The sequence below is a fragment of the Parus major genome, chromosome 9 (assembly GCF_001522545.3).
Source record: "Parus major isolate Abel chromosome 9, Parus_major1.1, whole genome shotgun sequence".
NCBI lineage: Eukaryota > Metazoa > Chordata > Aves > Passeriformes > Paridae > Parus > Parus major.
Genome location: NC_031778.1, coordinates 4,116,816 through 4,142,088, shown reverse-complemented (window position 1 = coordinate 4,142,088; position 25,273 = coordinate 4,116,816). Strand labels below are relative to the sequence as shown.

General features: G+C 48.1%; 2 protein-coding genes across 5 annotated transcripts; one reads left to right on the top strand and one right to left on the bottom strand.

Moving 5' to 3' along the window:
* Nucleotides 1-2: 2 nt before the first annotated feature.
* DTYMK (deoxythymidylate kinase) lies at nucleotides 3-6,042 on the top strand (the record flags this gene model as incomplete). Its single annotated transcript, XM_015637074.2, has 5 exons — nucleotides 3-108; nucleotides 558-666; nucleotides 1,857-1,947; nucleotides 3,931-4,128; nucleotides 5,797-6,042. Coding segments are annotated over 5 exons (618 nt in total), but the record flags the coding sequence as incomplete, so codon positions are not given.
* On the bottom strand, nucleotides 4,571-25,137 carry ATG4B (autophagy related 4B cysteine peptidase). Of its 4 annotated transcripts, none has more exons than XM_033516852.1 (14): nucleotides 25,054-25,137; nucleotides 19,837-19,935; nucleotides 19,338-19,409; nucleotides 17,241-17,339; nucleotides 16,708-16,809; nucleotides 16,237-16,309; nucleotides 15,814-15,893; nucleotides 13,122-13,318; nucleotides 12,110-12,188; nucleotides 11,278-11,423; nucleotides 10,552-10,608; nucleotides 9,980-10,073; nucleotides 8,057-8,162; nucleotides 4,571-5,309 (listed from the first exon to the last, which is right to left on the bottom strand). In XM_033516852.1, exons 1-13 carry the CDS (start codon nucleotides 25,061-25,063, stop codon nucleotides 8,089-8,091), a joined length of 1,182 nt encoding a protein of 393 aa, XP_033372743.1. In that variant the 5' UTR covers nucleotides 25,064-25,137; the 3' UTR covers nucleotides 4,571-5,309; nucleotides 8,057-8,088. The 4 variants fall into 4 exon arrangements, with proteins under 4 accessions (XP_033372743.1, XP_033372741.1, XP_015493208.1 ...); XM_033516850.1 differs by lacking the exon at nucleotides 4,571-5,309 and adding an exon at nucleotides 6,394-7,944; XM_015637722.3 differs by lacking the exon at nucleotides 4,571-5,309 and having other exon boundaries at nucleotides 6,394-8,162.
* Nucleotides 25,138-25,273: the final 136 nt, after the last annotated feature.

Genomic DNA, 25,273 nt, shown 5'->3' with positions numbered 1-25,273 from the left:
TGATCGTGCTGGAGGGCGTGGACCGCGCCGGGAAGAGCACGCAGGGCCGGCGGCTCGTGGAGGCCCTGAGGAACGCCGGGCACCGCGCCGACCTCCTCCGCTTCCCGGGTACGGTACGGCTGGGGTGAGCCCCGGGGAGGGACGGCTGGGTGCCGTCCGGCAGCTCTCGCGGAGCACCCCAGCTCCGGGCTGACCCCCACGTCGGGACAGAGGGACCGCCCCCAGCCCTGACCGATAGACCCATCCCGGACAGACAGATAGACTCTCGTCCTGGATAGACCGACCGCCTCTCCCCAGCCTGTCACAGGCGGGTAGATCCCCAGCCCCTTACGGACTGACCTTCTCCCGCCTGTGACAAATAAACATCCCCCTCACCTTGGACAGACAGACTACCACCCTGGATGGACTGACCTCGCCCCATCCATGACAGACAGAATAGACCCTGCCCTGGTCAGACCAGTCTCCCATCCGTGACAGACAGACCCCCCCAGACAGATGGACACCCATCTGGGAAGAGCAATTTAGGACAGCCTTTGTATCTTCCCTCTTTCCTACAGAAAGAACCACTGAGATTGGGCAGCTGATCAGCTCCTACCTGGGGAGGGAGAAGAACCTGGAGGACCACACCATTCACCTGCTCTTCTCTGCCAACCGCTGGGAACACGTGTAAAGATGATGTTTGTTCAGTTGTAAAAGAAAGATGTCTTGTGTTGAATCCCACGGGGTTTGAGCTTGCAGTGGGTACAGAAGGTACAAGAATGTGATCCTGTTTAGACAGGAAAACGGGCTGGAAATGGTGTCTTAAGGGCTCTTACAGCTTTGGACTTACAGAGTCACAGAATGGTTTGGCTTAGGAGGGACCTTAAAGCCCAGCCAGTTCCACCCCTTTACCATGGTCAGGGACACCTTCCACTAGCCCAGCTTGCTCCAAGCCCCTTCCAACCTGGTCTTGAACACTTCCAGGGATGGGGCAGCCACAGCTTCTCTGGCCAACCTGTGCCAGGCCTAACCACCCTCTCAGGGAACAGTTTCCTCCCAATATCCCATGTAACTCAGCCCTTGTAATCTTGGATCAGATCCTACAGTTCGTTGTTTTTGTGTTTTTTTTTTTTTTAATCATTAGTGTCTTATTTCCAACTCCTGTGCTGTACTGGATTAAAAAATTGGGGAGCTGAGAATGAACTAGCTTAGAATGTGAATTTACTCTCTCCCCTGAAGATGTCTTGCTTCACCAGACAGTCCTTGTGAGTGACAGTGCTTAAGGAATTGTGCCCAAATTTTTCCTGTAGCCACAGGCTATGTTCAGCCATAACTGGCTGTGCTTGCTTTAGTCACAAAGTCTGTGTGTGGATGTGAGGAAATCAGTGTTGGCTGTTCCTGTTACCTGGAAATACAGATTTCAAAATGTTCTCATATTACAGAAAAGCTTTGCTGGCTCTGCTGTAGTGGCAGTGCCAGTTGAGCTGGGACAACAAAAGGCAGATGAGTGAGCTCTAAGAAGAACTATCATGAATAAAGGTGGCAGAGTTTATTACAAAATCTACTGCACCACGTAAAAAGGGAGGAGGACTAAACTGTCCATGTCAATATAGCTCATCTGTGATCTTGCCTGTAAGTCCTGGAGCTGTCTAGAGCAGTGCCTAGTGCTTGGCACCCTGAGTTTGGGTGTCATGAAAGGGTATTTGGTCAATGCCTGATGAAGAATACAAACAGCACTTCACCTGCCATCTGCATCACAGCTGTCCCTGCCAGTGATCTCCCTTAATGACAACATACTTGCAGTTTTAGATGAACTCTTTTCATTTCTGTCACTAATGGAATGCAACTTTATTATTTTATTTCCCACATGGTTTCAGACCAATGATGAAAGAGAAACTACATCAAGGGATCACGGTTGTGGTTGACAGATATGCCTTCTCTGGAGTGGCCTTCACAAGTGCCAAAGAGGTGAGTGAGACCTGCAGCAGCCCCTGTCCCTCTCTGTTTGAGGAAACAGCTCCAGGTAGAGGTTGTTGGTCTGAATGGCCCAGGGGCCATTCTTCTTCTGGGAAATGAGGATTGGAAATGAGGGATGGAAGTTTCAGCTCAGATATTAACATGGGTCTGCCCTTCCCCAGAACAAGCAGAGAAACTTGTTTGCTGACTTCTTGTAAGACAAAAAAAAACTTTGGACAGAATGCTGGACTGGAAGCTGACCTGTGTGACTCTGGAGAGTGATTCTGGGAGTTTATTAAAGACTCTCTGTACTTGCTCAGGCTGCTGGCCCACACATTTGCAGAGCAGAAGCATGTACATCAGAAGGGACCTGTGGAATTCACAAAGCCCAGCCTCCAGCAGGGCTGACATAAGCAGGCTGCTTGAGCCTACATCCAGCCAAGGTTTGATTATCTTCAGGGATGTACATCCATTCCTTTCTGTGTTCTCTGCTCACTTTCAGAGTAAAAGGGATTTTCTTCACTTAGCCTGAATTTCTGGATTTCCAGTTGTGCCTTTTGGCCTGTCTCTGCTTTCAGAACAAGTCAGCTCTGTCAGCCTCCCTTTCAGCCATTCTGCACAGGCCCTCTTCTCCCGCTCCTTCAGATGTGTCCCATTCCTGCTGAGCAGTCATCAATCCTCTAAGAGTATCCTGTGCTGACAGATGCTCCAGCCATGCCTGCAGCACCAGCTGTGGCCTACATTCATTCTTGCCCAAGCCTTTCCCTGCTTCCTGGAAGGACTGAGGAGATCCTGGGCCCCCAGGATCTCCTACTTGCATCTTCTTCCACCCTCCTGCTTTCCTGGACATTGTGTAGCTTGGGGCTTAACCCTGAGACAGATGCATTGAAGCATTTAGGTGCTAATCAGGTGTCTGCAAAAGCCCCAAATTAAGAACCAGCATGTGTAACATGAGCTGAGTCACCCCAAAATAATGATCCCAAATCCACATGGGCACAGCAAGGAATGTTCTGCTACTTTCTGGTGGGGGAAAAAGGGTGTCTTAAAAGTGTCCACATTTCTTTGAATGTAGCTGGTGACCTGCAGGGCTCAGCCATTGGGAAGCAGGGATGGCATCCTTTGCTGCTGGAAGGGACCTCCTCTGCTTCTTAAAAGAATGGAGTTTGGCATGCTTTTCACTCAAGAATGATTCCTAGAAGAAAGGGAGATGTTGATGCCCATACCTAACATAAAAATCTACTGGCTGCCAGAGCTCACACCCAAGATGTTGTGGTACTTCCAGCTTCTCTTACTGCCTCATGGGATTGAAAAAACCCACTGCACATACATCCACAAAATACCCAGACTACCAGGATACAGAACATCTGGGGAGAAACTGGAGGGCAGATGTGCCAGCTCCTTTTAGAGGGATTTAAGATGTGGATGAGCAGTAAGTGGACTCTGTAGTCTCACCCATATCATGGATTCATGAGCCCTGATGAAAGTCTTCAGACCTGTCAACAAAATCCAAAAGCTGGAAAACTGCATCTGTTGTGTCTGGGCTGAAATTCCTGAGTACATGAGTATTGGAAATGAGCCTACATGGACTCAGAGAGATCTGCATTGCAGCTGTGTGGTGGTTCTGTTTGGGAGCAGCTTTCTTTTGGACTGAGCAAGTTTTGGAGTGGTAATGTCTGAGTGGAGGCTCAGAATGTACCTTGGTAGAGCTCAGATGGGATCTGCAGAAGAGGCATGAAGAGCTTTCACTCTCTGCAACTTAAATAGGCACAAGAAGTGCTGAACACCTGACAAAACCTGCTCATCCCCATATGACCAGGACAATTCCCACAGGGTAAGCAGGGATATCGTCTTGTCAGGTTGTAGCCTGTGCTGAGTGTTTTGGGTTGCAATTCCTGCTGTCCTTGGCTATTCCTTTCCCACCTCACTCTCCAGCCAACCTGCTGCTTTCCTGTCTTTGTGTCTCACCTCAAACTCGGTTGTCTTTGCTTGGGACAGAACTTCTGCCTGGACTGGTGCAAACAGCCTGATGTTGGACTCCCAAAGCCAGACCTGATCCTGTTCCTTCAGTTAAGCCCAGAAGAAGCAGCAGAACGAGGGAACTTTGGACATGAACGTTACGAGACCAGCTCCTTCCAAGAGAAAGTTCTTCAGTCCTTCTATTGCCTTATGAAGGACAAGACCCTAAACTGGAAGGTAAGGAATTAACTCTAATGGGCTGGTCATGGCCTGAGGTGGGGGTGTCTAGTGACAGCTCCCAGATTTTGCCTGTCACATCCCTGTGCTGCCCCTTCCCACTTCTGCTCAGTGGGACATGTTGGGGACCAGCCAAGGGCACTGTGAGATGTGGCAGAGAGGGCACTTCCCTGTTCCAGGAGAACCTGGTCAGCTCTTTTTGCACCTGAGATGAATCCCTATCTTACCTGCCTGTGTCACACACCGTGGAGACTGCCAGCAAACAACATGCAGCAGCAGCTTCTTCTGTTTCCCTTCACCCACCCTCACATCTACTTAAATGTCTGTTCCTACATATACTGATTTCTCCCAAATCCCCTCCAGAAACTGCAGAGAGGAGGTGTAATTGGCTCATTTCACTACTCAGGAAGAGTAAAAACTGAGTATTGGGGGGATAAGCAGATGTTAACAAGGTTTTTCTCATTTATTGGTGTCCAGTAACACATTTCTGTATTCTCTGTTACCTATCCTGTATTTTTGTTGTCTTGGAAACAGACAGTGGATGCTTCAAAGAGCATTGAAGACTTGCACAGAGAAATCAGGTCCATTGCAGAAGAAACTATGCAGGAGGTTCAGAATAAACCTTTGGGAGAACTCTGGAAATGAAACTTCATACAGGTCTAAAAGAATAAGGGAAAGGTCACTTCCTTGGGTCTTCTGCACTTGGATGACTGTGACATACCAGCAGCTACAGTTTAGATCCTGTGCATTCTTCTGGGTCCAACATGCTGCTGATGTCCTTGCTGTTACCTGCTCCTCCCTTCCATCCTGCATAGTCCCTTCTGCATTTTTTAAATGAGTATGCCACAAGTATCAAATATCCTTGTCAAAACCTCCCTCTCCCAAGCAGGAGATCCTGTTCCAGCTCTAGTCGTGGAGTGAAGATGTAGGTGTGGAGCCCAGGGCCATCCCTGGACACAGACAGGTCCCATTTTTAAGGAATTGCTGTGTTTCTGATCTAGTAAATGCATCCCCCATGCTCAAACCAGTTTGTAGAGGACTTGCTAATAAATTATTCTCTTAAGCATTTGGCACAGGGCATTTTTTTTTCTCAGTATGATCATTTATCTTGTAGAAGGATATGTGGGAGGTGCAAGTGCTACAGTTCAGGCACTAAATCCAAGGAAAGCTGTTTGCTAGAGCTGTGGAAAAAAGAAAGAGGTGAATTCAAGCTTTCGCCCCAGCTATGCAGTGCTGGACAGCTGTGAGCAGGCAAGAGCCTGAAAGATGGATGAGCTCATAGCAAGGCGAGTTTGGAGGACAAGTGGCACATAAATTATATTAGACTGGCCAAGATGAGAGGAATAGTCACTTGTGGCTCTTGCACACATCCCAGTGCAGTTTGAAATGAGACCAGCTATGAATCACCTGATTCACCAGAACAAACTGGAACATTAATCATTGGCAAAGGGCACTGAGAGATGGGCATGGCCAGGAGAGTTCAGGTCTCTGCTGGATGGGTGACTCACCTTCCAGTATGGTGGACTGCTCTGATCTCCACAGACTTTCTAACTCAGAGAGGCAGACTGAACTGATTCATGAGCAGGGAGAGGAAGTTAAATATTTAGAACAAAATTGCTAATACAAACATCAGCTACAATGGCAAAAGCTGTTGCCTTCCCTCCACAGCTGCCCAGCACTGGTGAAGGAGGTGAGCCCCTGCAAATGCTGCCTCAGGCCCTGACAGTAACACTGGGACAAGACAACACACTGAAAAGCCAGAAATACCTGTTAAAGATCTGAGCTTAGCTCTGTTACTGAGGTTGTGTCAACACTCAGGTAAAATCTTGTCTGGCAGAGCTGTCCTTAAAACATAAAACCATGAACATGAAATAAACAGTAGAATTTGTGTTCTACACAAATTTTTGTTGGAAAGGAATCTTAAGGATCATTTTTCCATGGGCAGGGACACCTTCCACTATCCCAGGTTGCTCCAATTCCTGTCCAGCCTGGCCTTGGACACTTCAGGAATGGGGCAGCCACAGCTTCTCTGGGCAACCTCTGCCAGGGTCACACCACCCTCTGAGGGAAGAATTTGTTCCCAGTATTCCATCTCACCCTGCCCTCTGGCAGTGGGAAGCCATTTCCCCTTGTCCTGTCCCTCCAGGCCCTTGTCCAAAGTCCTTCTCCAGCTCCCTTGGAGCCCCTCTACACCCTGGACTCCAGTGGGGTACTGCATACTACCCACCACTGCCTTCAATGTGTGCAAGGACATCAGGACAGGCAAAGATTTTAGATCTGTTTATTCAGATAGAAATTGAAAGCAGATGAATGGAGCACAGCCCCACTTCCTCTGCTGCCTCTTCCCCTGACTACAAGAGAAAAGAGGAGAAGCAGGCAGAAAGCAGCAAATAATAATTTAGTGACAGAAGCATTGTGGTTCCCAGTTCAAACCTCTGCTTTCGGGTATTGCAAGGACAATTAGAGCATCAGTAGGTCAGTCACGGGGGAAACAGGTCATTTCTAGCCTGGTGGTACCACACTTGGGCATACCACCATCATCTGACAGGTTCCAAGCCTGAATGCACAAACCAAAGCCTTGTAAACAGGGTTGAAGTGTGCAGCATGCACCAAGGAAACTACGGCAGCAACTTCCCTTGCAGTGTGCATGGAGACAGCTCTCCTCCATGACTTAACTTTCACTCTGTGGTAAAGGGCCATGGGCAGAGCTACCATCTTAAAATAGCTAAAATTTCCAGTATATTTGAATCTTTTCAAGGCATTCTGCTCTTGGGATGGTTACCTGACAGAGGTTTCTCCAGGTTAGCTCCTACAGCACCTCTGGGCACACTCCACAGGGAGGGGAGCTGGCAGAGGCAAGGTACTGACACAGCTCGGAAACCTACTCGACCTTCAGGCACCTCTTCTGCTTTGGAAAGGGAATGTCTGACAGGAGTAGCTGGAGGAGGTATTGACCAATCCACCCAGGGCACCTCAAGAGGTTTTACAGCTTGGGTTTTTGGCAGGACAACACCACTCCCTAGTCGCCATACCAGCACACTGGGGGACAAGCAGAAGAAGCCTGGCAACATGCCTGGCAGATCTCTGCTGCCCTGTTTCAGCTCTCCCAGCTCTGGACTCTTTTTTTCCAGGGCTGTTGAATTCAGTTTTCTGTTCAAAGCAGCTTTCCCGAAGGTACTTGCTGTAGAGACTATTCCACTGTAGAAGCACATGGATTGACTCACTTAACACACGCATTTTCTATTCTTCCATTCCTTCTATTATTTAAACTGGGATTGAGATGCTCCCCAGCAGCACAGCACTGCTCCACACTTTACTTTTTGAATTCCCAGTCACTTAGAAGTTCCCTCAATTCCCTTTCCATAGGGTGTGAACAGGAGAGGTAGTGCTGAGTGTCCTGCAGAGCATCAACAGGAGTTGTACTGTAGGGACCTGCACTCCGGAGCCTTCACAGCTGTCTGTGGGATGTGGCTGCTGTTCCCTGGCATTGTGAGCTGCAGTCCAGGTTGGCCAGTGAGAAGGGAAGCTGCTAAAGGCAGAAACTGGATGTTTCTCCTGCTAAATGATGGGTGGGCTCTACTTAAGCTTCAGAGGGGAGTCCCCATGAAAGGATTCAGCGCTCTAACGATTTCCATGCCTCCCCCAGAAGGCCCAGCTGACCTGCTGATGCAACAGATAGGCTTTGAACTCCTAAGCACCACTGCATCCACTTCCAGCAACTTTTTGCTGCTGAGAAATTCCAACTGCAGCCAGTAAGGCTGTAAGACTCTCTTGGTTCTTCATCCCACTGCAGACACTGCGCGCTCCGCTCCGAGGCTGCACGGAATGCCAGGATGGACGGGAGGCAGGGATGGCAGCAAGCGCCTATGAAAACCGGTAGCCCCAGGCTCTCGAAGGAGCTTCCCTCCCCCCTTCTCCCCACACATACACAAATTTGCAGAGTCAGTTTCCTATTTGTTTTCAAAGGGACAGGATTTCAAAGTCTTCATCTTCCGAGTCAAAGAACCTTTCCAATCTGTCGGCATCAGAGGAGTCTGGAAGAGAAAAAGAAAGCGCTGCCTCAGTGGGATGCTGTGACTTTCAGCACAGAGACTAGCAGCTGGAGGGCATTACAGTTTTGAGTGCCAAGTGCCTACAAGTTCCAAGACTCAGTGACAAACCCAAGTGAGGGCTCTGAGGAGGATAAGAACATGCCAGTGCTATGGAAAATGCACTGGAGAAAATTACATGGAGCACAGAAGCACGTCATCTTTCACAGATCCAAACATGCTTCTGCTGCCACTGTTTTGTACAACCTTCCTGTGCCCCAGCTCTGCGTTAGCAGGAGATTGTTCTGCCTCAGGAGGCTCAAAACAGGAGAACTTGCCCAGGTCTGGACTAATACCCAGAAAAGATTTCTGTCCCAATTAAGAGATACATTTACCCCCATGTATCAGAGAATTGTTTCTGCTATAGTTGTTTTTGGTGCAACTGTTAAAGAATGGAATTACAATATGCACTCTATTAAAAGTAACTAGTACAGTTCACTAGTTGATCCCACCTCTCCACCCTTCAAACTATATGGTGAAGAAGGAGCTCACATTTAAAGAGGAAGGAAGCAACTTTAACACAGGGGGAAGTAAAGGAGTAACCTTTATTACTTCAGGCTGGACAGTTACAGAATCCCAGCATGGTTTGGGTTGGAGGGGACCTTAAAGATCATCCAGTCCTGCCCCCCTGCCATGGGCAGGGACACCTTCCACTATCCCAGGCTGCTCCAAACCCTGTCCAACCTAGTCTTGGACACTTCCAGGGATGGGGCAGCCACAGCTTCTCTGGGCAACTGTGCCAGGGTCCCACCTCTCTCACAGGGTATTTCTTTTCAATATCCTGTTAATCCCTGCCCTCTAGCAGGGGGAAGACATTCCCACTTGTCCTGATACTGTGTACCCTCTACAGCTTTCTTGCAACCCATTTAGGCCCTGAAAGGGGCTCAAAGTTCAATTACTCCTTCTAGTGAGACAGGACTAACAGAAATTAAATGGCCTTGGTAGATGGGAGAGGCTCTGCAGCCAGGGATGAGGGAGAAGGACAAGTAGTCCATTATAAAAACATTTTTAAGAGTAGGAAAGACATCATTAAGGACATTTAAGGCAAGGATCAACTGACAGTTTAAGGGAATTGAGCACTCTTAACAGCAAAGGACAGAGTGATAATGAAAGCTTTAAAGGAAGGAGGGCAGAGAGAGAGAGAGGGAGACTAGAAGTGCAGGGTGCAGGTTGCCAGGAGGCCGCCCAATGCCTGGTTACAGGGTAGGCTTGCCCACACACACTTACTGCTCTTGGCAGAAGCAGGCAATGGCTTTATCTCCTGCACTGTTTGCTCATGTTATTAATGTGATAAGCAGAGCCTGACAGGCAAGATTAATGCCCAGCACTTGTCCTTTTTCCCACTGGTAGTGGTACATGCCAGGAAGGAGTGCCTTATGCTGCAACTAAGTGTGACCAGGCCTGTCCTGAAGCATTTTCGTTACCTACAAACTGTTTTCAGCCTTTTCACTGGACACTTTTGATTCCTCCAAGCATCCCTTCAGAAACCAGAGTCACACTGCCATGACAGCCTGTGAGCTTGTTTGTCCTTTTGCTCATCATCATCACCATCCACAGATCGTTCTAAAAATCATCCTGAGACACTGTGGGATCTGCAGACCTGTAGCTGAAAGCTGAAGAACTACATCAACTGACCCAAGAGCTCCAGGTTAAATTCCAGGTGGAACAGGGACATACTAGAAGTCATTATGTAATTCCACATGATTCCCAGAAACCCAGAGGGACTGGCTCACCCTCAGCTCTCCCTCTCTGTGTGGCCTCACCTGGTGTGAGATTCAGGACGTCAGGGTTGGAGAAGTGTGAGGGCTGGTGTTCCACCAGCTCAAACATGGGCAGCGCTCCTCTGACCAGGGACAGCTGTGGAGACAGAGCAGAGCCATGAGAACCAACAGCTCTGCACTGCTGGTGCACTTCAGGGATAATAATGATCTGTTGGGACTTCACTGTAGCTGGAAAAATGTTTTTCAAAGCTTTTGAATCACATCATCAACAGGATTTCAGAGCTATGCTCCTTTGGGTAGTTTATTAAACTATTTTAATGTGCTTAAAATGGAGTCAATGCTGCAGAGAATATGGTCTCTGTGCAGTGGTTTGGAAACAAAACAGTACTTGATATTCCTTGCTCAGGGACAGAGAATCAGAGAGAGAGAGGGAAACTGGAAAGTAAGTCCAAGATTTTCAAGTCCAACCATTCCCCCAGCACTGCCAACATCACCCCTAAACTATGTCCCCAAGTGCCACATGCACATGCATTTTGAACATTTCCTGGGATGGGGACTCCACCACCTCCCTGGGCAGCCTGTTCCAATGTCTGACCAGATCTATAAACACAAACCTTTTTGATTTGCTGGCACCAGTCATTAAAATCTGCCTCTGTGTTGCAGAAAAAGCCCTGGGGAAGAAAAACAAAACAAAACAAAAACAAAAACCACAAAACAAAAAAAAAAAAACAAAAAAAAAGAAAAGAAAAAAAAAGAAAAGAAAAAGACTTTCTATATTTTAGATTATTTTGGACTTAAGGCCCTGTATCAACACCATGTAAGCAACATGATCAGAACTGGGAAGAGTTACTACTCCTTGCTTTAAAAACGTGCCTCACATGCCCTGTTAAACTAAACGCTCCAAAGGCTTGATGTGACCAGGCTATCCAAGTGCTGGAATCATCAATTTTTTCTTTACTGCAGAAGGAAAACCCTATGGAAACACAGGGCAGGCATCTCAGCTTCAACAGAAAACAAGCCATGGTGCATCATCATATGTATTCAGGAATGGATTCAGATCTGCCCCTTAAAAGGCTGGAATCAAAGCGCAACCTTAACCTGAGAGAATGCACTGCTCCATGAGGAATGGTATTTAACTGCCATGCAAGGGGGACTTCCCTGGGACAAGCCACTCTCTGTGAGGAGCTGCTTTACCAGTGTCACCAAAACCCAGGGCAGCACTTGCTGAGAGCACTGCAGAGTACCCAGCCCATCAGCACTGCTTCTGCCAGCTCCCTGTGGTACAGAGGGCCCCCAGCACTGCTCCTGGGGTGATGGGGAACAGGGGGAACAGGACACACCACGGCAATGGAGGGGTCGAGCTCGGCGATGCTCATCCTGCACGGAGGGTGCTGGCAGTGGAAGCTTTCGTCAGGGAGGCAGCCGCTGTCGCTGGGCTCCACCACCGGCTGCGTGGTGTGGGGATCCAGGTAAATGAGTTCCTCACCTGGGCAGAAAGGCAGGGACACATCAACAGGAAGAACCATGCCAGAAGTTGACAAGTGGTGAAAGAGGAGGAAGAGCAATGGCCAAGCCAGCTCTAATAACCACACAAGAGGAATCCACATTCCAGGAACATTTTGCTTTCAGCCACTTTCCCAAATGCTTCTCAGCCAGGCACAGCTGCCAGCACAACCACAGTGGCCACTCCACTGTGACATCCTGGGATTGAGGCACAGGCACTATTTGGGTATTGCTCCTGCTCATCCCTTCCTGGGTAGAGCTCAAATAGACCCAAGAAATCTAAAGCACAAATAACCTGAAGTCTCTGGCAGAGAGGAAACCAGAGGGAAGGAGGAGATTAATAAGAGTTTGTAGGGTTTGAGGAACACCTAAAAAATAGTTAAATCCATTCAAGCCACAGAGGGAGGTCAGCTCCAAATGCAGGAAGCAGGCTCTATGCTCCCCACAGACCCAATTAGTGTTATGCAGTGGAAATTTATGGCCACTGTTCAAATCTGCATCACTCAGGTGAGAGGTTCAGCCCATGGCAGCCTTCTATGCTTCCAGCAGGAAAGCAGAACCCTGCAGCATGCACCACAGGCTAAACAGGAGAACTATACCACCCCACAAGCATTTTTTAGCCATGGGGGAGATTCTTTGGACAGTCTTAGCAGTCCTCTGGGCACTCACCTACATAGCCAATGAAGTAGTGAGCACTGTTTGGCTTCCCTCCGATCACTCCCAGGGACTGGGGCATCATGAAGCAGTGCTGGAAAAGCAACACAGAAAACACACAGCTGACAGACAGTGAAACAGCAGGTGGGAACAAAGGCAAACATCCAGAAATGCAGTGGGAAAGATGGACAGGGACGTGGAAAATAAGCAACTCTAGTAGCAAAACCAGCCATTTCTGGAGAAAATCTCCATCAGGCTACAACACAGGGCTTTCTAGGAACATGGAAGCAGCTCAAAAGCACTTTTAAGTGCTGACAGGAGTAGACAGGTGGACCAAATGAAAGAAGCTGCACTACTCCAGGACTTGGTATGGGCAAGTCCTGGCTCTGCTGATCCCTGGAGCTGTCATCAGATTGCAATAGTGCTCTCAGGAGGGAACAATCATACAGGAAACAGTTTAAGTTCCTTATCCACCTGGAGCAGCCAAGCATTATATGTACTGAGTTAAGGGAAGTAACCTCCCACAAATTTGAATCTGGAAGTCTCTTATCCAAGCTCAGAGCTTGCTAGCATTGTACCCTCTGTCTTATGCACACCCTAAATTCTGCAGCTTCTCAATACTCCAGCCTGCAACCACCTGACAGCTCTTAACCTCAGTCTGCAGCACAAACTTCAGCATCAGAGCCACAGGGAGTGTGCAACACTGTATTAACTAACACTCAGGTTACCACCAAGTTGTGCTGAACAAAGGCTTCAGCAGGTTGGTACCATCTGCACACAAAGAGGGACTGAGATTTAAGCTGTGAAGTAAGATCCTCAAAAGAAAAAGAAATATCCCATCCAAAAAAGGCCCAACCCCTCAAGCCCCCCATTTTCCTGACTGCAGCTTACAAGAACCTATATCCTGACCTCTGACAAGGATTGTCTCTAAACACTTTTTTTTTGCAATGACTTCTGAGTAATTACTTAATTCACAACAGGATCCTTAAGCATCACCCCAGCAGGAATTCAGCTTCAGATTCCCTACCTTTAGTGTTTCAATATAGGCTTCATTGATCTCTGTGAGCCCGAGGCGGAGAGGTATCAGCAGCACCAGTGGTTTCCACAGGGTGAGCCTCTCTCTGAGCCCCATGTCCTCTGGGCACCCATTGTAGAGCACATCTGACTCCAAGGCAGGGCATGCTGCAGCTCCAGCACATGGCACGCTGGACTGGCACAACCTCCCTGGGGAAAGGGAACAGGAGCACAAAGCATCAGGACTCCTTTTCCAGACCTTGAGTCATTCCTCTGAATGTTGTCATCAACAACTGCTCTTTACCAAAAGCCTACAGCACTTAAAGCCATGAAAAGCTTGAAGAGGTCGAGTGTTGGGGTTGTGTGATGTGTGTGTGCATGGCTGCTACAGGGCTCAGCCTCAGCTGAGCTCACACCAAGCACCTTGTACTCACTGGACCGCAAAAATGCAAATTCTTCCTGAAATATGAGCAGCAACCACCTGTGCCAACAAATGAGTTGATTAGCAGGTCAGACAACTGTCCTGAATTCACAAAGCCTATAGGTAGAAAGAGGAAAGTTCTGGAGTGTCCAACTCCAGAGGAGTTCACAGAGGATAGGAATGAACTGAGTGAGGACAGCATTGTGAGTTAACACAGGAAATTTTCACCTGTAATTTCTGTAGCAAGATACAGACATGGTATCTGTCTAGAGCAGTTATAACTTTCCTAAAGGTCACAAAAACCTTCATAAATTTTATTTGGGATCATTCACAAGCTACTTTACAGATCTAAAGCAATATGGTCATTAAATTCTGCAATTTCAGCATGAGCTCTGCCTCTAAGATATGGGGCAGCAGAACTCCTTAGGGCATAGACATGACATAAGCTCTCTGCATCCTCATCCTAAAGGCTTGACAAACACATAGCCAGGCTGTAATGCACCCAGATTATGTAAATTCTGGTCCAGAAACAGCTCCAAGCCTATCTGTCTCACTGGCCAATTTAATTACTTGCTGGGCATGTGAAAAACAAAAACCAAAACAACAACCCAAACCCCAAAGAAACCCACAGCATGATTAAAGAATCATGAAGCCAAGGCAGTTGGACAGAATTACAGAGACTCTTAATTTATTCCCAGCCTAAACTGAATGCCAGGACACCCTAGCAGGTAGGACATGATGTAAACAAACACCTTAATCACCAGCCATTTGCACTTTCAGCTGGGTATTTGTTCACCACTGAGGGATTCAAACCCAGCTGAGTGAGGACAGTATTACACTCAAATTTAGAAGAAATAGGACTTTGATCTAAAGCCTCAGGAGGAGTCACAACCTTCACAGATGTTAGCAGTTCCTCCATATACTGTTCCTCAAGGAAAGGGAAGGTGTATGTGTGCATCCCATGCACAGACAGAGTTACCAGAGGCCCTGGGGAAACTCAAAGTCATTATTTGTAGCAATTTCTCCTGTTAAAGCAGATTTTTCGTTGCAGTAGCCCGCCTGTCCAGATGATCTGACCAGCTGCCAAGCCAGGGCTGTTGCTGAAGGGGGTGTCACTGCAGGTTTCCTCATCAGGCAAAGCATGTGGCAATCCTGTGCCATGTATGAACATATTTACCTGCAGTTTAAGCAGCAGAGAGCTTGGCACAGGCTAAATACACCTTGCTATCTGGGAGACTTTGCAGTTCTGTGGTGCCACAGCAGAGCAGAACCTGCCTAAAGCTTCCCAGCTGGATCCAAACCATTTACTGCAAACATATTGCAACAGATCTGACATGACACTTCTCCTGCTGCAGCTGCTGTTGACAGGTACTGGCTTTAACTGTCTTGGATTCTCCTCCATCTCAGGCCCAGCTGACTCATGGAACACTGACAGAGAAGGGATAAAGATTTATGTTTCTTCATTGCAGTAACAAAAGGCATTTCCTGTGAACCTTTGGCTGAACCCTATCAGTGATGGAATTAACAGATGTATGAAACAACATTATTATTATCCACAATGTTCGGGGCACAAAGTATCAAACACAAACCTACAAACATGTAACACATCAGACCCATTCACACAGTGACTTTCAGGCCCTGAACAGGTACATTATGATCCACATTTTAGGTAAAGAAGCACACACATCCCTGCCCAAGACAAGTCGTACGGATGTGTCATTTGAAGCAGCATCAGTGCTGAATAGCCAGCGCCAGACAGACACAGCCTGCAGCACACTCAAGCCTCGTAGCCAGCATGCTTCAGCTCTAGAAGTGATATTTGCAGGCTAAAGATGAAAGATAATACAATTTCTGTTTTAAAACTGGCCTTTGTTTAAGCCAAGGGCATCAGCACATACCTTCAGTTGTATGTATGACACTTGGTTTGACTTTAAAATGTCTCAACACTGCATACTTTGCCTTTAATTGTAACATACCAAAGAATCCCAGAATGATTGGGGTTGGAAGGACCTTAAAGCCCATCTCATTCCTTCCCCTGCCATGGGCAGGGACACCTTCCACTATCCCAGACTGCTCCAAGCTCCATCCAACCTGGCTTTAGACACTTCCAGGGATGGGGCAGCCACAGCTTCTCTGGGCAATCTGTGCCAGGGCCTCACCACTTTCACAGGGAGCAATTTCTCAAAGACAGAACACATACTTCATGCTTGTTGTGCTCTCCAGATTTTTTTCTGGGATCTTGCTGCCCAGGATATACCACATTCTACCTCCATGTGACACTTACGGATTTCTTCCATCACCACTGTGTTGTCCATGGCTATGTGTACTGCCAGGGAACTCCATGTATCAAAAGTTGCAAGTTTTCTAGAGGAAAATGAAAAACAAGTAATGAAGGATTAGTACAACTACAAGGCAAAGATGGTGGTATAGCAGAGAGGAGAAACTGGCTTAGGAGAGACTGCTGTTATCCATTGTGCTATGAAATGTGCTTTGACCTGGGAAAGCTCCTGTTAGGCAATTCCAGCCTATTCCAGGGAGCCACCTGCTCATCTACCGACACAAGGGGAGATTGGTGAGAGGAGGGAGGGAGTTATTAAAGGCAGCCCATGCTCCTAAGCCAGGCAGAACCCTGTCAGCTCAGAGGTACCACACACCAACCAGCCCCACAGCCTGACTGAACAGAGAAAAGGAAAAGGGCAGCACTTACTTGAGTACCTGCGCAACCGTGTTTGGTCCGTACCACTGGCCTATGGATTTTCCCTCCCCGACTCCCATCTGGGCTGCATCACAACAAAAAAACATAATAATGTAGTCAATAATTTCACCCACACTGCATCCCTTCCTAATCAGGTTTGTATTTAATAGAGAAGAACTCTCACTTGGAAACTTAATTGAATCAGCAGTATTTAATGTTTCATGGGGGTGAGAAGCACATCCTGAAGGACTGCAGAGCAAATCTTTTCCTCAAAATGCAGCAGCACAGAAGTTCAAAGGGCAATGTTGCCTCAGAAGAAGCTTTACCCAGTGTTTGATCACTAGACCACCCCTATGAGCTGAGTTCTGTTCACCCCACAGGAAACACTAGAACAGGCTGCTTCTGATTTTTCAGGGAAGTTTGTATCAAGGTGAGAGCCTCCCTTAGCCCATTTGCTACATCTGAGCATTTCTTTCTTCTTACCTATCTGGTGAATGGAGTAGTAGCTGTCTTTTTTGTCAATGAAGGCATTAAGAACATTGAAGTAATTATCCATCTGCCTCTTCCCTTTTATCCATCTCCAGTCTAGGACAGACAAGGGATATATGAAATAAACATGGTATTTATTAGAAACCAGAGTCTGCAGCAAGCTGCAATTTCCTTCCTGTCTATTGACCAACTCAATTGTCAACATTGTCACATTACTATAAGCATCTGAGGCATTCCCAACAGCAAAGGGCTAATTTTAAAATAACAGAAAACTCTCTTACAGTTGGGATAAAGTACCATCACCCATGGAAAAGCAAATAAACAAATATAAAATGAGAAAATTCAAGCATCCCCAGAGAGTTCCAAGAAGACTATTCTTTCAGTAGCCCTGAACTTGAGAAGAGTGAGGAAAAATAGAGCCCTCAGCATTTCCCATCTGTGTCCTTGTTATCTCTGTTCCTCCAAGTATTGCACTCATGGGAGCACATGGCCCTGGAAGTCACAGTGTGGGCTGTGCACTGGTTTACCTCTTCCCAAATGCCTGCAGACCAAGGCCTGAGCAAAGATCATCTGGCCACAGCGCAGCATGCAGCCCCAGCCCGTGTCAGAGGTGGGACCGGTTCCTCCTGGAAACAAGAATGGAAAATAAACAGGGAATGAATGGGGAGACATTGCCAAGAGGGAGAAGAATGAATGGGCAGCAGTTCACCAAGAAACGAGGCAGGGAATGAGGGCTAGCTTAGCTCACACACCCAAGACTGAGAACCAAAAATGTGATTATTGATGAGTAACTTAGTGGCATCCGTCAAAAACAAATAAATAAACTCCTCTAACACTAACTGAAAGGGGAAAAAATCCAAAAGGTAAATCCAAACAACCCAAAAGAGAGCTAAATTTCTCAGGATAATAGCCCTTGAGCCTGGATGCAGACTCCCAGCCCAAATCAGACACATTTCTACAAGAGGGTGTTTGTCAAAGATGACTCTTGTAAGGCTCATCTTGAGAAGGCAACTCATCATGCAGAACAAACCAGTCCCAGGGCATTCCCACATCAGAAGTGGCTACAAATACCATTTCAAAGTGAACAATGTAGCCAGGCCAGAAAAAAACAAGGCACCAGCCAAAAAAAAAAACCTACCCAAGCAGTGAAATAAAGACACAACCTACATATTGCTGGAGAAAGCTGGATATCAGCTCATGCTGGAAAGTTTAAGACAAAGGACACAAGGCTGAAAGCGTTTCCCTGACAGACCTTCCAAAGGAAACTGCTGCTCCTCCACTGCAGCTCTGGCTGCTACTACAAATAACAGAGATGAAATGTTCAGTGTGATCACAGTAGGTAATCTGTGCCTGGGCACAGTTTCTGCAAGTCTTTGTAATGCTGCTTTCTTCTTTTGGTCCTGAACAAGGAGAAAAATCATCTGGAGGAGTATTTAATCAGCTTCACAATGGCTACCAGTTGTCTTCTATAATTTCAGCAGTAATTCATAGCACATGCAAATTCCAAAAGTGATAATGCTTTACAAAATTAGCATTAGACAGTTCCCTACCCCTTACAATAATTAAGAGGGCTAGCAGAGGGAAGGGAAAAATAGTAACAGGGATGACTGGGAGAAAAAATACTGAAAAAGGTTTACTGGATATGACATGCAGATCATATCTACAGTGTAAATGAAAAATTACTCAGAAAATGGGGTCTGTCTTCACCCCACAGCCTTTAATGACTCCCAAGGACACCAAAATTGTGTCTGTGAACCAGTTAAACATGTGCTAACCCTTTGTTCTCAAACATATGTTTAACTATGATGCACAAATGTGAATTTAAAGGGATTAAACTGCATCAAAGATGTCTCAGAGCTTGTGAGGCAGAGGACTTCCCAGCCAAGAAAGAACAGCACAAGCCAGAAGGACCAGTTAGAAGAAGTTTCTTTTCCAAACCTGAGCCATGTTCCTTTCCCACTGATTGCTGGGGATGACAAGTGACAGAAGGGGGACATGGGTAGGCCTTGGAGTCTCATTTACCTGCTCTTACATCTCCTCTGATACTGCTTGCACCCAGCACAGCAAACCCAAACCCCAGAAGAGGCCATGCAGAATACCTTAAGGAACCAAGACATCCTCCTTGGAGTTCCCTGGGAAATATTACTCCTATCACTACAGCTCCTGTGTTTAACAGACACTTCAGGCACCTAACTCCCCCTAGACAAGCAAAACCCCCATGCAGAGTCTGGAGCAGATGCACAAAGGCAGCATTTTCTGTATCATTCTCTGTGTTTCATCATTTTAATCCACTTCAAGCCCAAGACCATAATTCAATAATATTTCACACTAGACTAATGTAGGATGTGATGAAGTACAAAAATCCTCCCATGTTGCCTAAAAAAAGAGCAGACTTCCCCAACTCCTCCTCGTGTCCTTTTAAAAACCACTGCTATCCCTCCTACCAAAGGAGATGAGGAATTCTCATTATCAGGTAAACAAAAAGTCTGTCTTATCAACTAGATGAAGCACATTTCAGACTCTTATGAATGGAAATGATGTCACGTTTGTGAGGACTGGTTTATTAAGGATAACCGGATTATGATCATTTCCAGGATGTCTTCAGACTCCTCCAGACTACATACCAATAGCTGGGAAGTTCTTTCTGTAGGTGAACCAAAGTCGAGAGGTCACATCCAACAGGATCTCTTCCTTCTCTGCAAAGTGTTCAGCATGGAAAAGCACACACATGAGGGGGCACCAAGACAGCTAAATCCACATCCCACTCACCCTCCCACAGGATTCTGCTCCTCACAGTCTGCAGGCCCAGAGAGGCAGAGTCTGCCTGAGGAACAGGGCAGTACTGCTGTGCACAAAGCACTTCCTTTCTCCCCCAGAATAGCTGCAATCAACTCAAAGACACTATGGCCACAGGCAAATTATGAACCAGCAAACCATCCTTCTAGACCCTCCCTCCACAATCCTGCCCTCATGACATGGCCCAACAATTTCCATATGGTAACTTTTCACACAAAAGTATTCCAGAAATGGCCAGACAGACAGAAGCGTGGCAGCTAAAACCCAACTGCAACACTAACAAAGTCCTCTGGAACCTTAAAACATTGCACTGTGCACACAAAATACCTGTAAAAACACTGTATTTCCGGCCAAGGATCCAAACAGGCTCTTTGGTCTCAGGGAAGTCTTCATATTCAAACCTGAGGGTGTCGTAGGTAAGAGTAGCTGGAAAGAGAAAGGAGAAATCACAGGTCTTTGATAGCTTTTCTTTTGTTTTTAAAACCAGACAAAGCTACAGAATCAGAGCTGCTGTGGCCCAGTGACTCCCACCCACCCCCAAAGCCCCTGGGCTGGCAGGAAATGGTCCCAGTGCCCTGCACCCATCAGCTCTGGGAGGCACAGAAGTGACCTATCCCTGGCATGCTCCCAGCTGCTCCACAGGCAGAAAAGCAGCTGGATTTCCAGGTTAGGCCAGCTTCAGGTTCTGCCTGGGGCAGAAAACATCTAAAACTTCACCTGGCAGCTACACCATATCCCAGAACAGGCACCATCAGTGACAGCATTGATGTTAAGGGCCTCTTTTCCATCTAGCAAAGTGGTTAAAATCATCTTGCAGAGAATATAAATTTTGAGGGGAAAAGACAGACACAAAAGACAGATCACCTTAAGGTGGGAAGTAAATCTTGCTCAGTCCCTCCTCAAGAGGCGCCAAACCCAGCAGAAGTCTTTAAGGTGTCACCACAATGTGAGGAACACAGAGCTGTGCAGATGCGCTCATGCAAAGGTGACAGGCAAAACTTTTGTCTATTTTGCTGGCTCCCTTCACAGCATGCCATCCATCAATACCTAAAAATCCATCCCCTTCCAAGGCCATGACAACTCAGCAACCCAGGCTGCCCTTGGATCAGGGCATCTTAAGCTGTTGTGTACAGGGTATAAACAACAGGGAGGAAAAACCAGGGGAGTTGAATGAGCTGTGCTCCACTAGATCTGTGTTTGGAAACACAGACTTTAAAGTAGCCTGGGAATTCTGGAAAAGACCCACATGATTTTACAGGCACCAATTCTGTAACAAACCATCTCTAAAATTTAAAGCAGAATGTTTTGTAACTGTTAAAGATTGAAAACATCTGTCACAGCAAATGCAATAGAATCTGTGGTAACGTGATGTGAATTTAAGGCAGGACAAAGGAGTCCATGGCCACAAGCTCCTGTCAGCCCCATTCTCTAAAATAACCACCCCTCTCCATGGGGCACGCCTCACTTTTGACTTCTACAGAGTAACCTGCTGTTACTCAAGGCACTTTGGCCTCCTGAAGTATCTCAGCCTTCTAATCTGGGTTCCTTGACCTGGAATTCCAATTCCCAATGTCCAAGAAAACACTTGAGCAGATACCACCACTAAGACCAACTACTGTTTAAGCAGGAACCCCAGCAATAGAGATGACAACAGGCTCCTAAATCAAATTTTGAATCAGACTGCCTTTACTTCAGCCCACAAGATTTAAAGCATGTTCCTTGTATGAATTAGTCTTTAAGACTGTTCCAGGCACTTTTAGGATTGCACAGGTCACATGTTCCTATTGCCACCCCATGATGTGATTATTCAGCAAGCTAAGCAAAACAATTCTGCCTGCACAGAAATATCCTAACAAATTACTGCTGCAGTCTTCTCTAACAAACTTTAGCAGGGAAATGAAGGATTTCTTTCCCATCTACTACCCAAACTTGCAAATGTCCAGATTTGAAAAGGTAACTGATATGATCTTAACATAAGTTCTGAAGTTCTCAGGAAGGTTTTAAAGCTCCAAGGAATATTCTATGGTTTGACAGTTCTTAAGCCTGCCATGTATCCAACTCAAACATCAAGCTATCCACAATCCTTCCTCCTCCTTCCCAGCAACATTTCCTGACCTGCTCAAATATCACAACCTCTGCAACTGCACAGTTTGCAGGGCACCAGATCTTTAGCAAAGACAGATTTGCAACTGGACACTTCACAGCAAGGATCAGCAGCTGGAAAGGAGCTGCTAGAGTCTTTTCCTTTCCACCAAAGCTTGAAGAAGGGGTCAGCACACAGAGGGGGACCAGCCAGGTGTTCAGGGAATGCAGCATATGTCATGACACTGCACAACAGGAAGGAGAGTCCCAGGCTTGCAGCCCTTCAGCTGAATGCCCAACACCTGTACAAGGTCCTGTGTGTCCAGCTGTGCATCCCAAAAAGATGGTCAGACATTTGTGTTGGGATTTGGGGGGAAAATAGTTGAAAAGGTACAACTACTAAATACAGGAGTTCAGGTTTCCCCTTCACAGGCAAGAAAATACCAGCGGTTGCTCCCAGTTAGTATCAAGGACATTGTAATGAGAACAGTAAACTCCCCACAAGGGTTGAGGTCACTGCATGTTTCCTTTACAAGCCTCCACCTTCATATGCTCCAGCACTTTTCCAAAGTCCATCTATTGTGCTATTGTCCAGATGGGCTAAACACCAGCCAGTGAGACCCAAACAATTCAAGCAGGGCACAAAGAACATCACAGACTGCACAGGAGCCTTTCTCTCCTTCTTATAGCCAGAGATAAAGAAGAGCAATACATCTGGAAATTCACCAAGCTGAAATCCTGTTTGAAGCTGCTCCTCTCAGAGCTGCAGAAGCTGGGTGAGATCAGCACATTTCTCAGGCAGTGCTCCAAAACTTCACCTTCAGAAAGCCCTCGGTCTATTTTAATTACCGACCTCTGAGTATCCAGGACAGTGGAGCAGCAGTTTCCACAGAGAAGGACGTGCAGTCTCTGCACATCAAAACACGACAGCTCAACTTCACACGGTTTTATGGTTAAAAAGCAGAGTGTCAGCCCTGCACAGCTCACCCTGAGAAAGGCAGCCTCGCTTTCCAGGAGCATTGCACACACTGGGAATGAGGGGAGGCTGGCCGGATCACTGCCCCATGGGCACACCGTCAATGGCATCTGCAGAACACCTCATCCCAGAAAGTCTCAGCAGGAAAGGCAAAGCATTGTACATGCCACAACAGAATCCCAGAATGGTTTGGGCTGGAAGGAACCTTAAGGCTCATCTCATTCCACCCCCTGCCATGGGCAGGAACACCTTCCAATAGACCAGGATGCTCTAAGCCCCATCCAACCCCGGAACTATTCCAGGGATGGGGCAGCCATGGCTTCTCTGGGCAATTGTGCCAGGGCCTCCCCAAACTCACAGGGAAACATTCATTCCCAACATACCATCTCAGTATGCCCTCTGGCAGTGGGAAGTGGTGGCACTCCAGGCCCTTGGCCAGAGTTGCTCTCCAGCTGTCCTGGAGCCCCTTTAGGACTGGAAGGGGCTCTCATGTCTCCCCGGAGCCTTCTCTTCTCCAGGCTGAACACCCCCACCTCTCCCAGCCTTTCCTCATAGGAGAGCTGTTTCATCATCTCAACACAAGAACAACTCTCTAAATACACAGAATTAGGGTAGAAGATGAAACTCCCTCATTTCTCACAGTCTTAATCAGCACAATGAAACACTGGAGATAGAAACATTATTCTAACTTGTAGCAAACACACCCAGAGGCACAGCTGGGCACTGGGAGCAGCCCCTGAGTGCTGCTGTCAGTTTGCAAATGTGCTGGAGGCCAGACCCTGGACAGCTCTGTGAGGGACCTAACTTCATCTCCAGCACCACAAACAAAGCCGATTGTTTCCCTTTGGGAAACAAGTAACAACAAGCGAAGGCTCGGATGACTCAAACAGAAACACGGCAGGTGATTTTCCCAGCACCAACCACCTTGGCCAGTCTGCCTGCTGAAGAACTTCTCCCACAAGATACTGAAGCCAAGCTTTGGAGCGTGGCACTGAAGGAAAGCCAGGCTTTGGCATACATCCCTTCCCATACTGGTCTTGGGGCTTCTCCATTCTCTGAAAAGGCCTGGCTCTCACAACCCCCCATATCCTTTAGCCTCCAACTCAGGTGCAACAAAAGGATCAGAAATGAGCTGGATGACCTCTCCTTTAGCTGTACAGGTACCACACCCAAGGCAAAGGAGGAACGCAGTTTGATGTGGAACATTTCACAGATAGTCAAGAAGACTAGGTGGTAAATTTACCACCACTTTAGTAAAACGAATTGCTGGAAAACACCAAACAGCTCAAATCCTCTTTTCTGCCCTTTGCAGAAGAAAGATTAGATCTTTTCTTTCCCCTAAGCTCTTTCAAACATGACAAATCCTGATTATCTGAGCACTAATGAGGAGTTACAAGACAGACTGAGAGGAAAGCCAGGCTACTGAAATGGGATACTTTCTTGAAGGCCTGGAGCAAACAGTTCCAAGTTTTGTTGTCAGCTCCCCGACAATCTCAGGAACAGGGCTGGACACGAAGGGGCTTGAGCCCAGAGATTCTCCTCCTCTCACGGAGGAGATCCAGCCACCACAGCAAAGTTTTCCTTCCCTTGCACGGCTCACATCAAGGGAAAGCAAACACACCTCACGGACCAGGGGGTGCAAGTTCCCTCAGCGTCCGGTCCCCAGGTGTGACACTGCATCCGAGGACGCTCCGGGACGCTCTCAGCCGGACCACGCTGACAACCGCGGCACGAAGGCCAAAACAAGTCAGGACAGTCCTCAGGAGGGACAGGAGCCACAGATCCCCGGCACACCCGTGCTCGGCGTTGCGGAGGAGGAGCCCACGACGCGCAGGGAAGCGTTTGTTATTAGGGAACAACACTTTATCTCTGCGGAGGCTACTACGCTAAGGCTGGAGGGAAGCAGGTCCCAACGCAAGTGCCAAACACTTATTTTTACTTTACCCCGCACGAAACCAAAATCTCTTCCACAAACAGCTTTGCTAGAGCCCTCTGTGAGGGTGATGAGTGGCTGAGTCGCCTTCTTATCCCCCGACGACACCTTCTCACCCCTCGAAAGTCACCTTCTTACCCCCAAGCTGCCTTCTCGCCCCTCGAGCCCACATGGGGAGCGGGGCACAGCGACACCAGCCCTGTCACCGCTCTCCGCCCGGGCAGACCCGACCTGGCAGCAGAGCTCCGAGCTTTCGAGGAACGACGGCAGCAGCGGGGCTGGGCAGGGCAGGAGGGACTCGCCACCCGGCTCCGGCCCACCCCCGCGGCCACGCAGCCCACGCCTTCCCCTTCTCCCCACCGCGGGGGGCGGCTGGGCCCCGGCCCCACCAGGGCCGTGCCCAGGGCGGAAAGCGGCGCCTTCCTCGCCGCCCGTCGGGGAGGCCGCGCCGGGGAGCCGCGGGTCTGGAGCGGCCGCTAGGCTGAGCCGGGCCGGGGAATCCCGAGGGGAAGCGCGGCCGCCGCGCCGCGGGCAAGGCCCACCCGGGACCCACCTGCGTCCATGGCGGCCCCGCCAAGGCTGCGGCCGCCGCCGACACTCACTCCCGGCGCGGCCCTGCGCGGCTGCTGGCGTGACGCTCCCCTCCCGGCCAATGGGAGGGCCGCTCGCCGCCGGCCTCCGCGCCGATTGGCTGCCTGTGTATTGTCACAGCTCGGAGCGACGCAGGGCTGTCTGCAGACCAGGGAGCTGCCATGTTGCCGTACAGAGAGGCA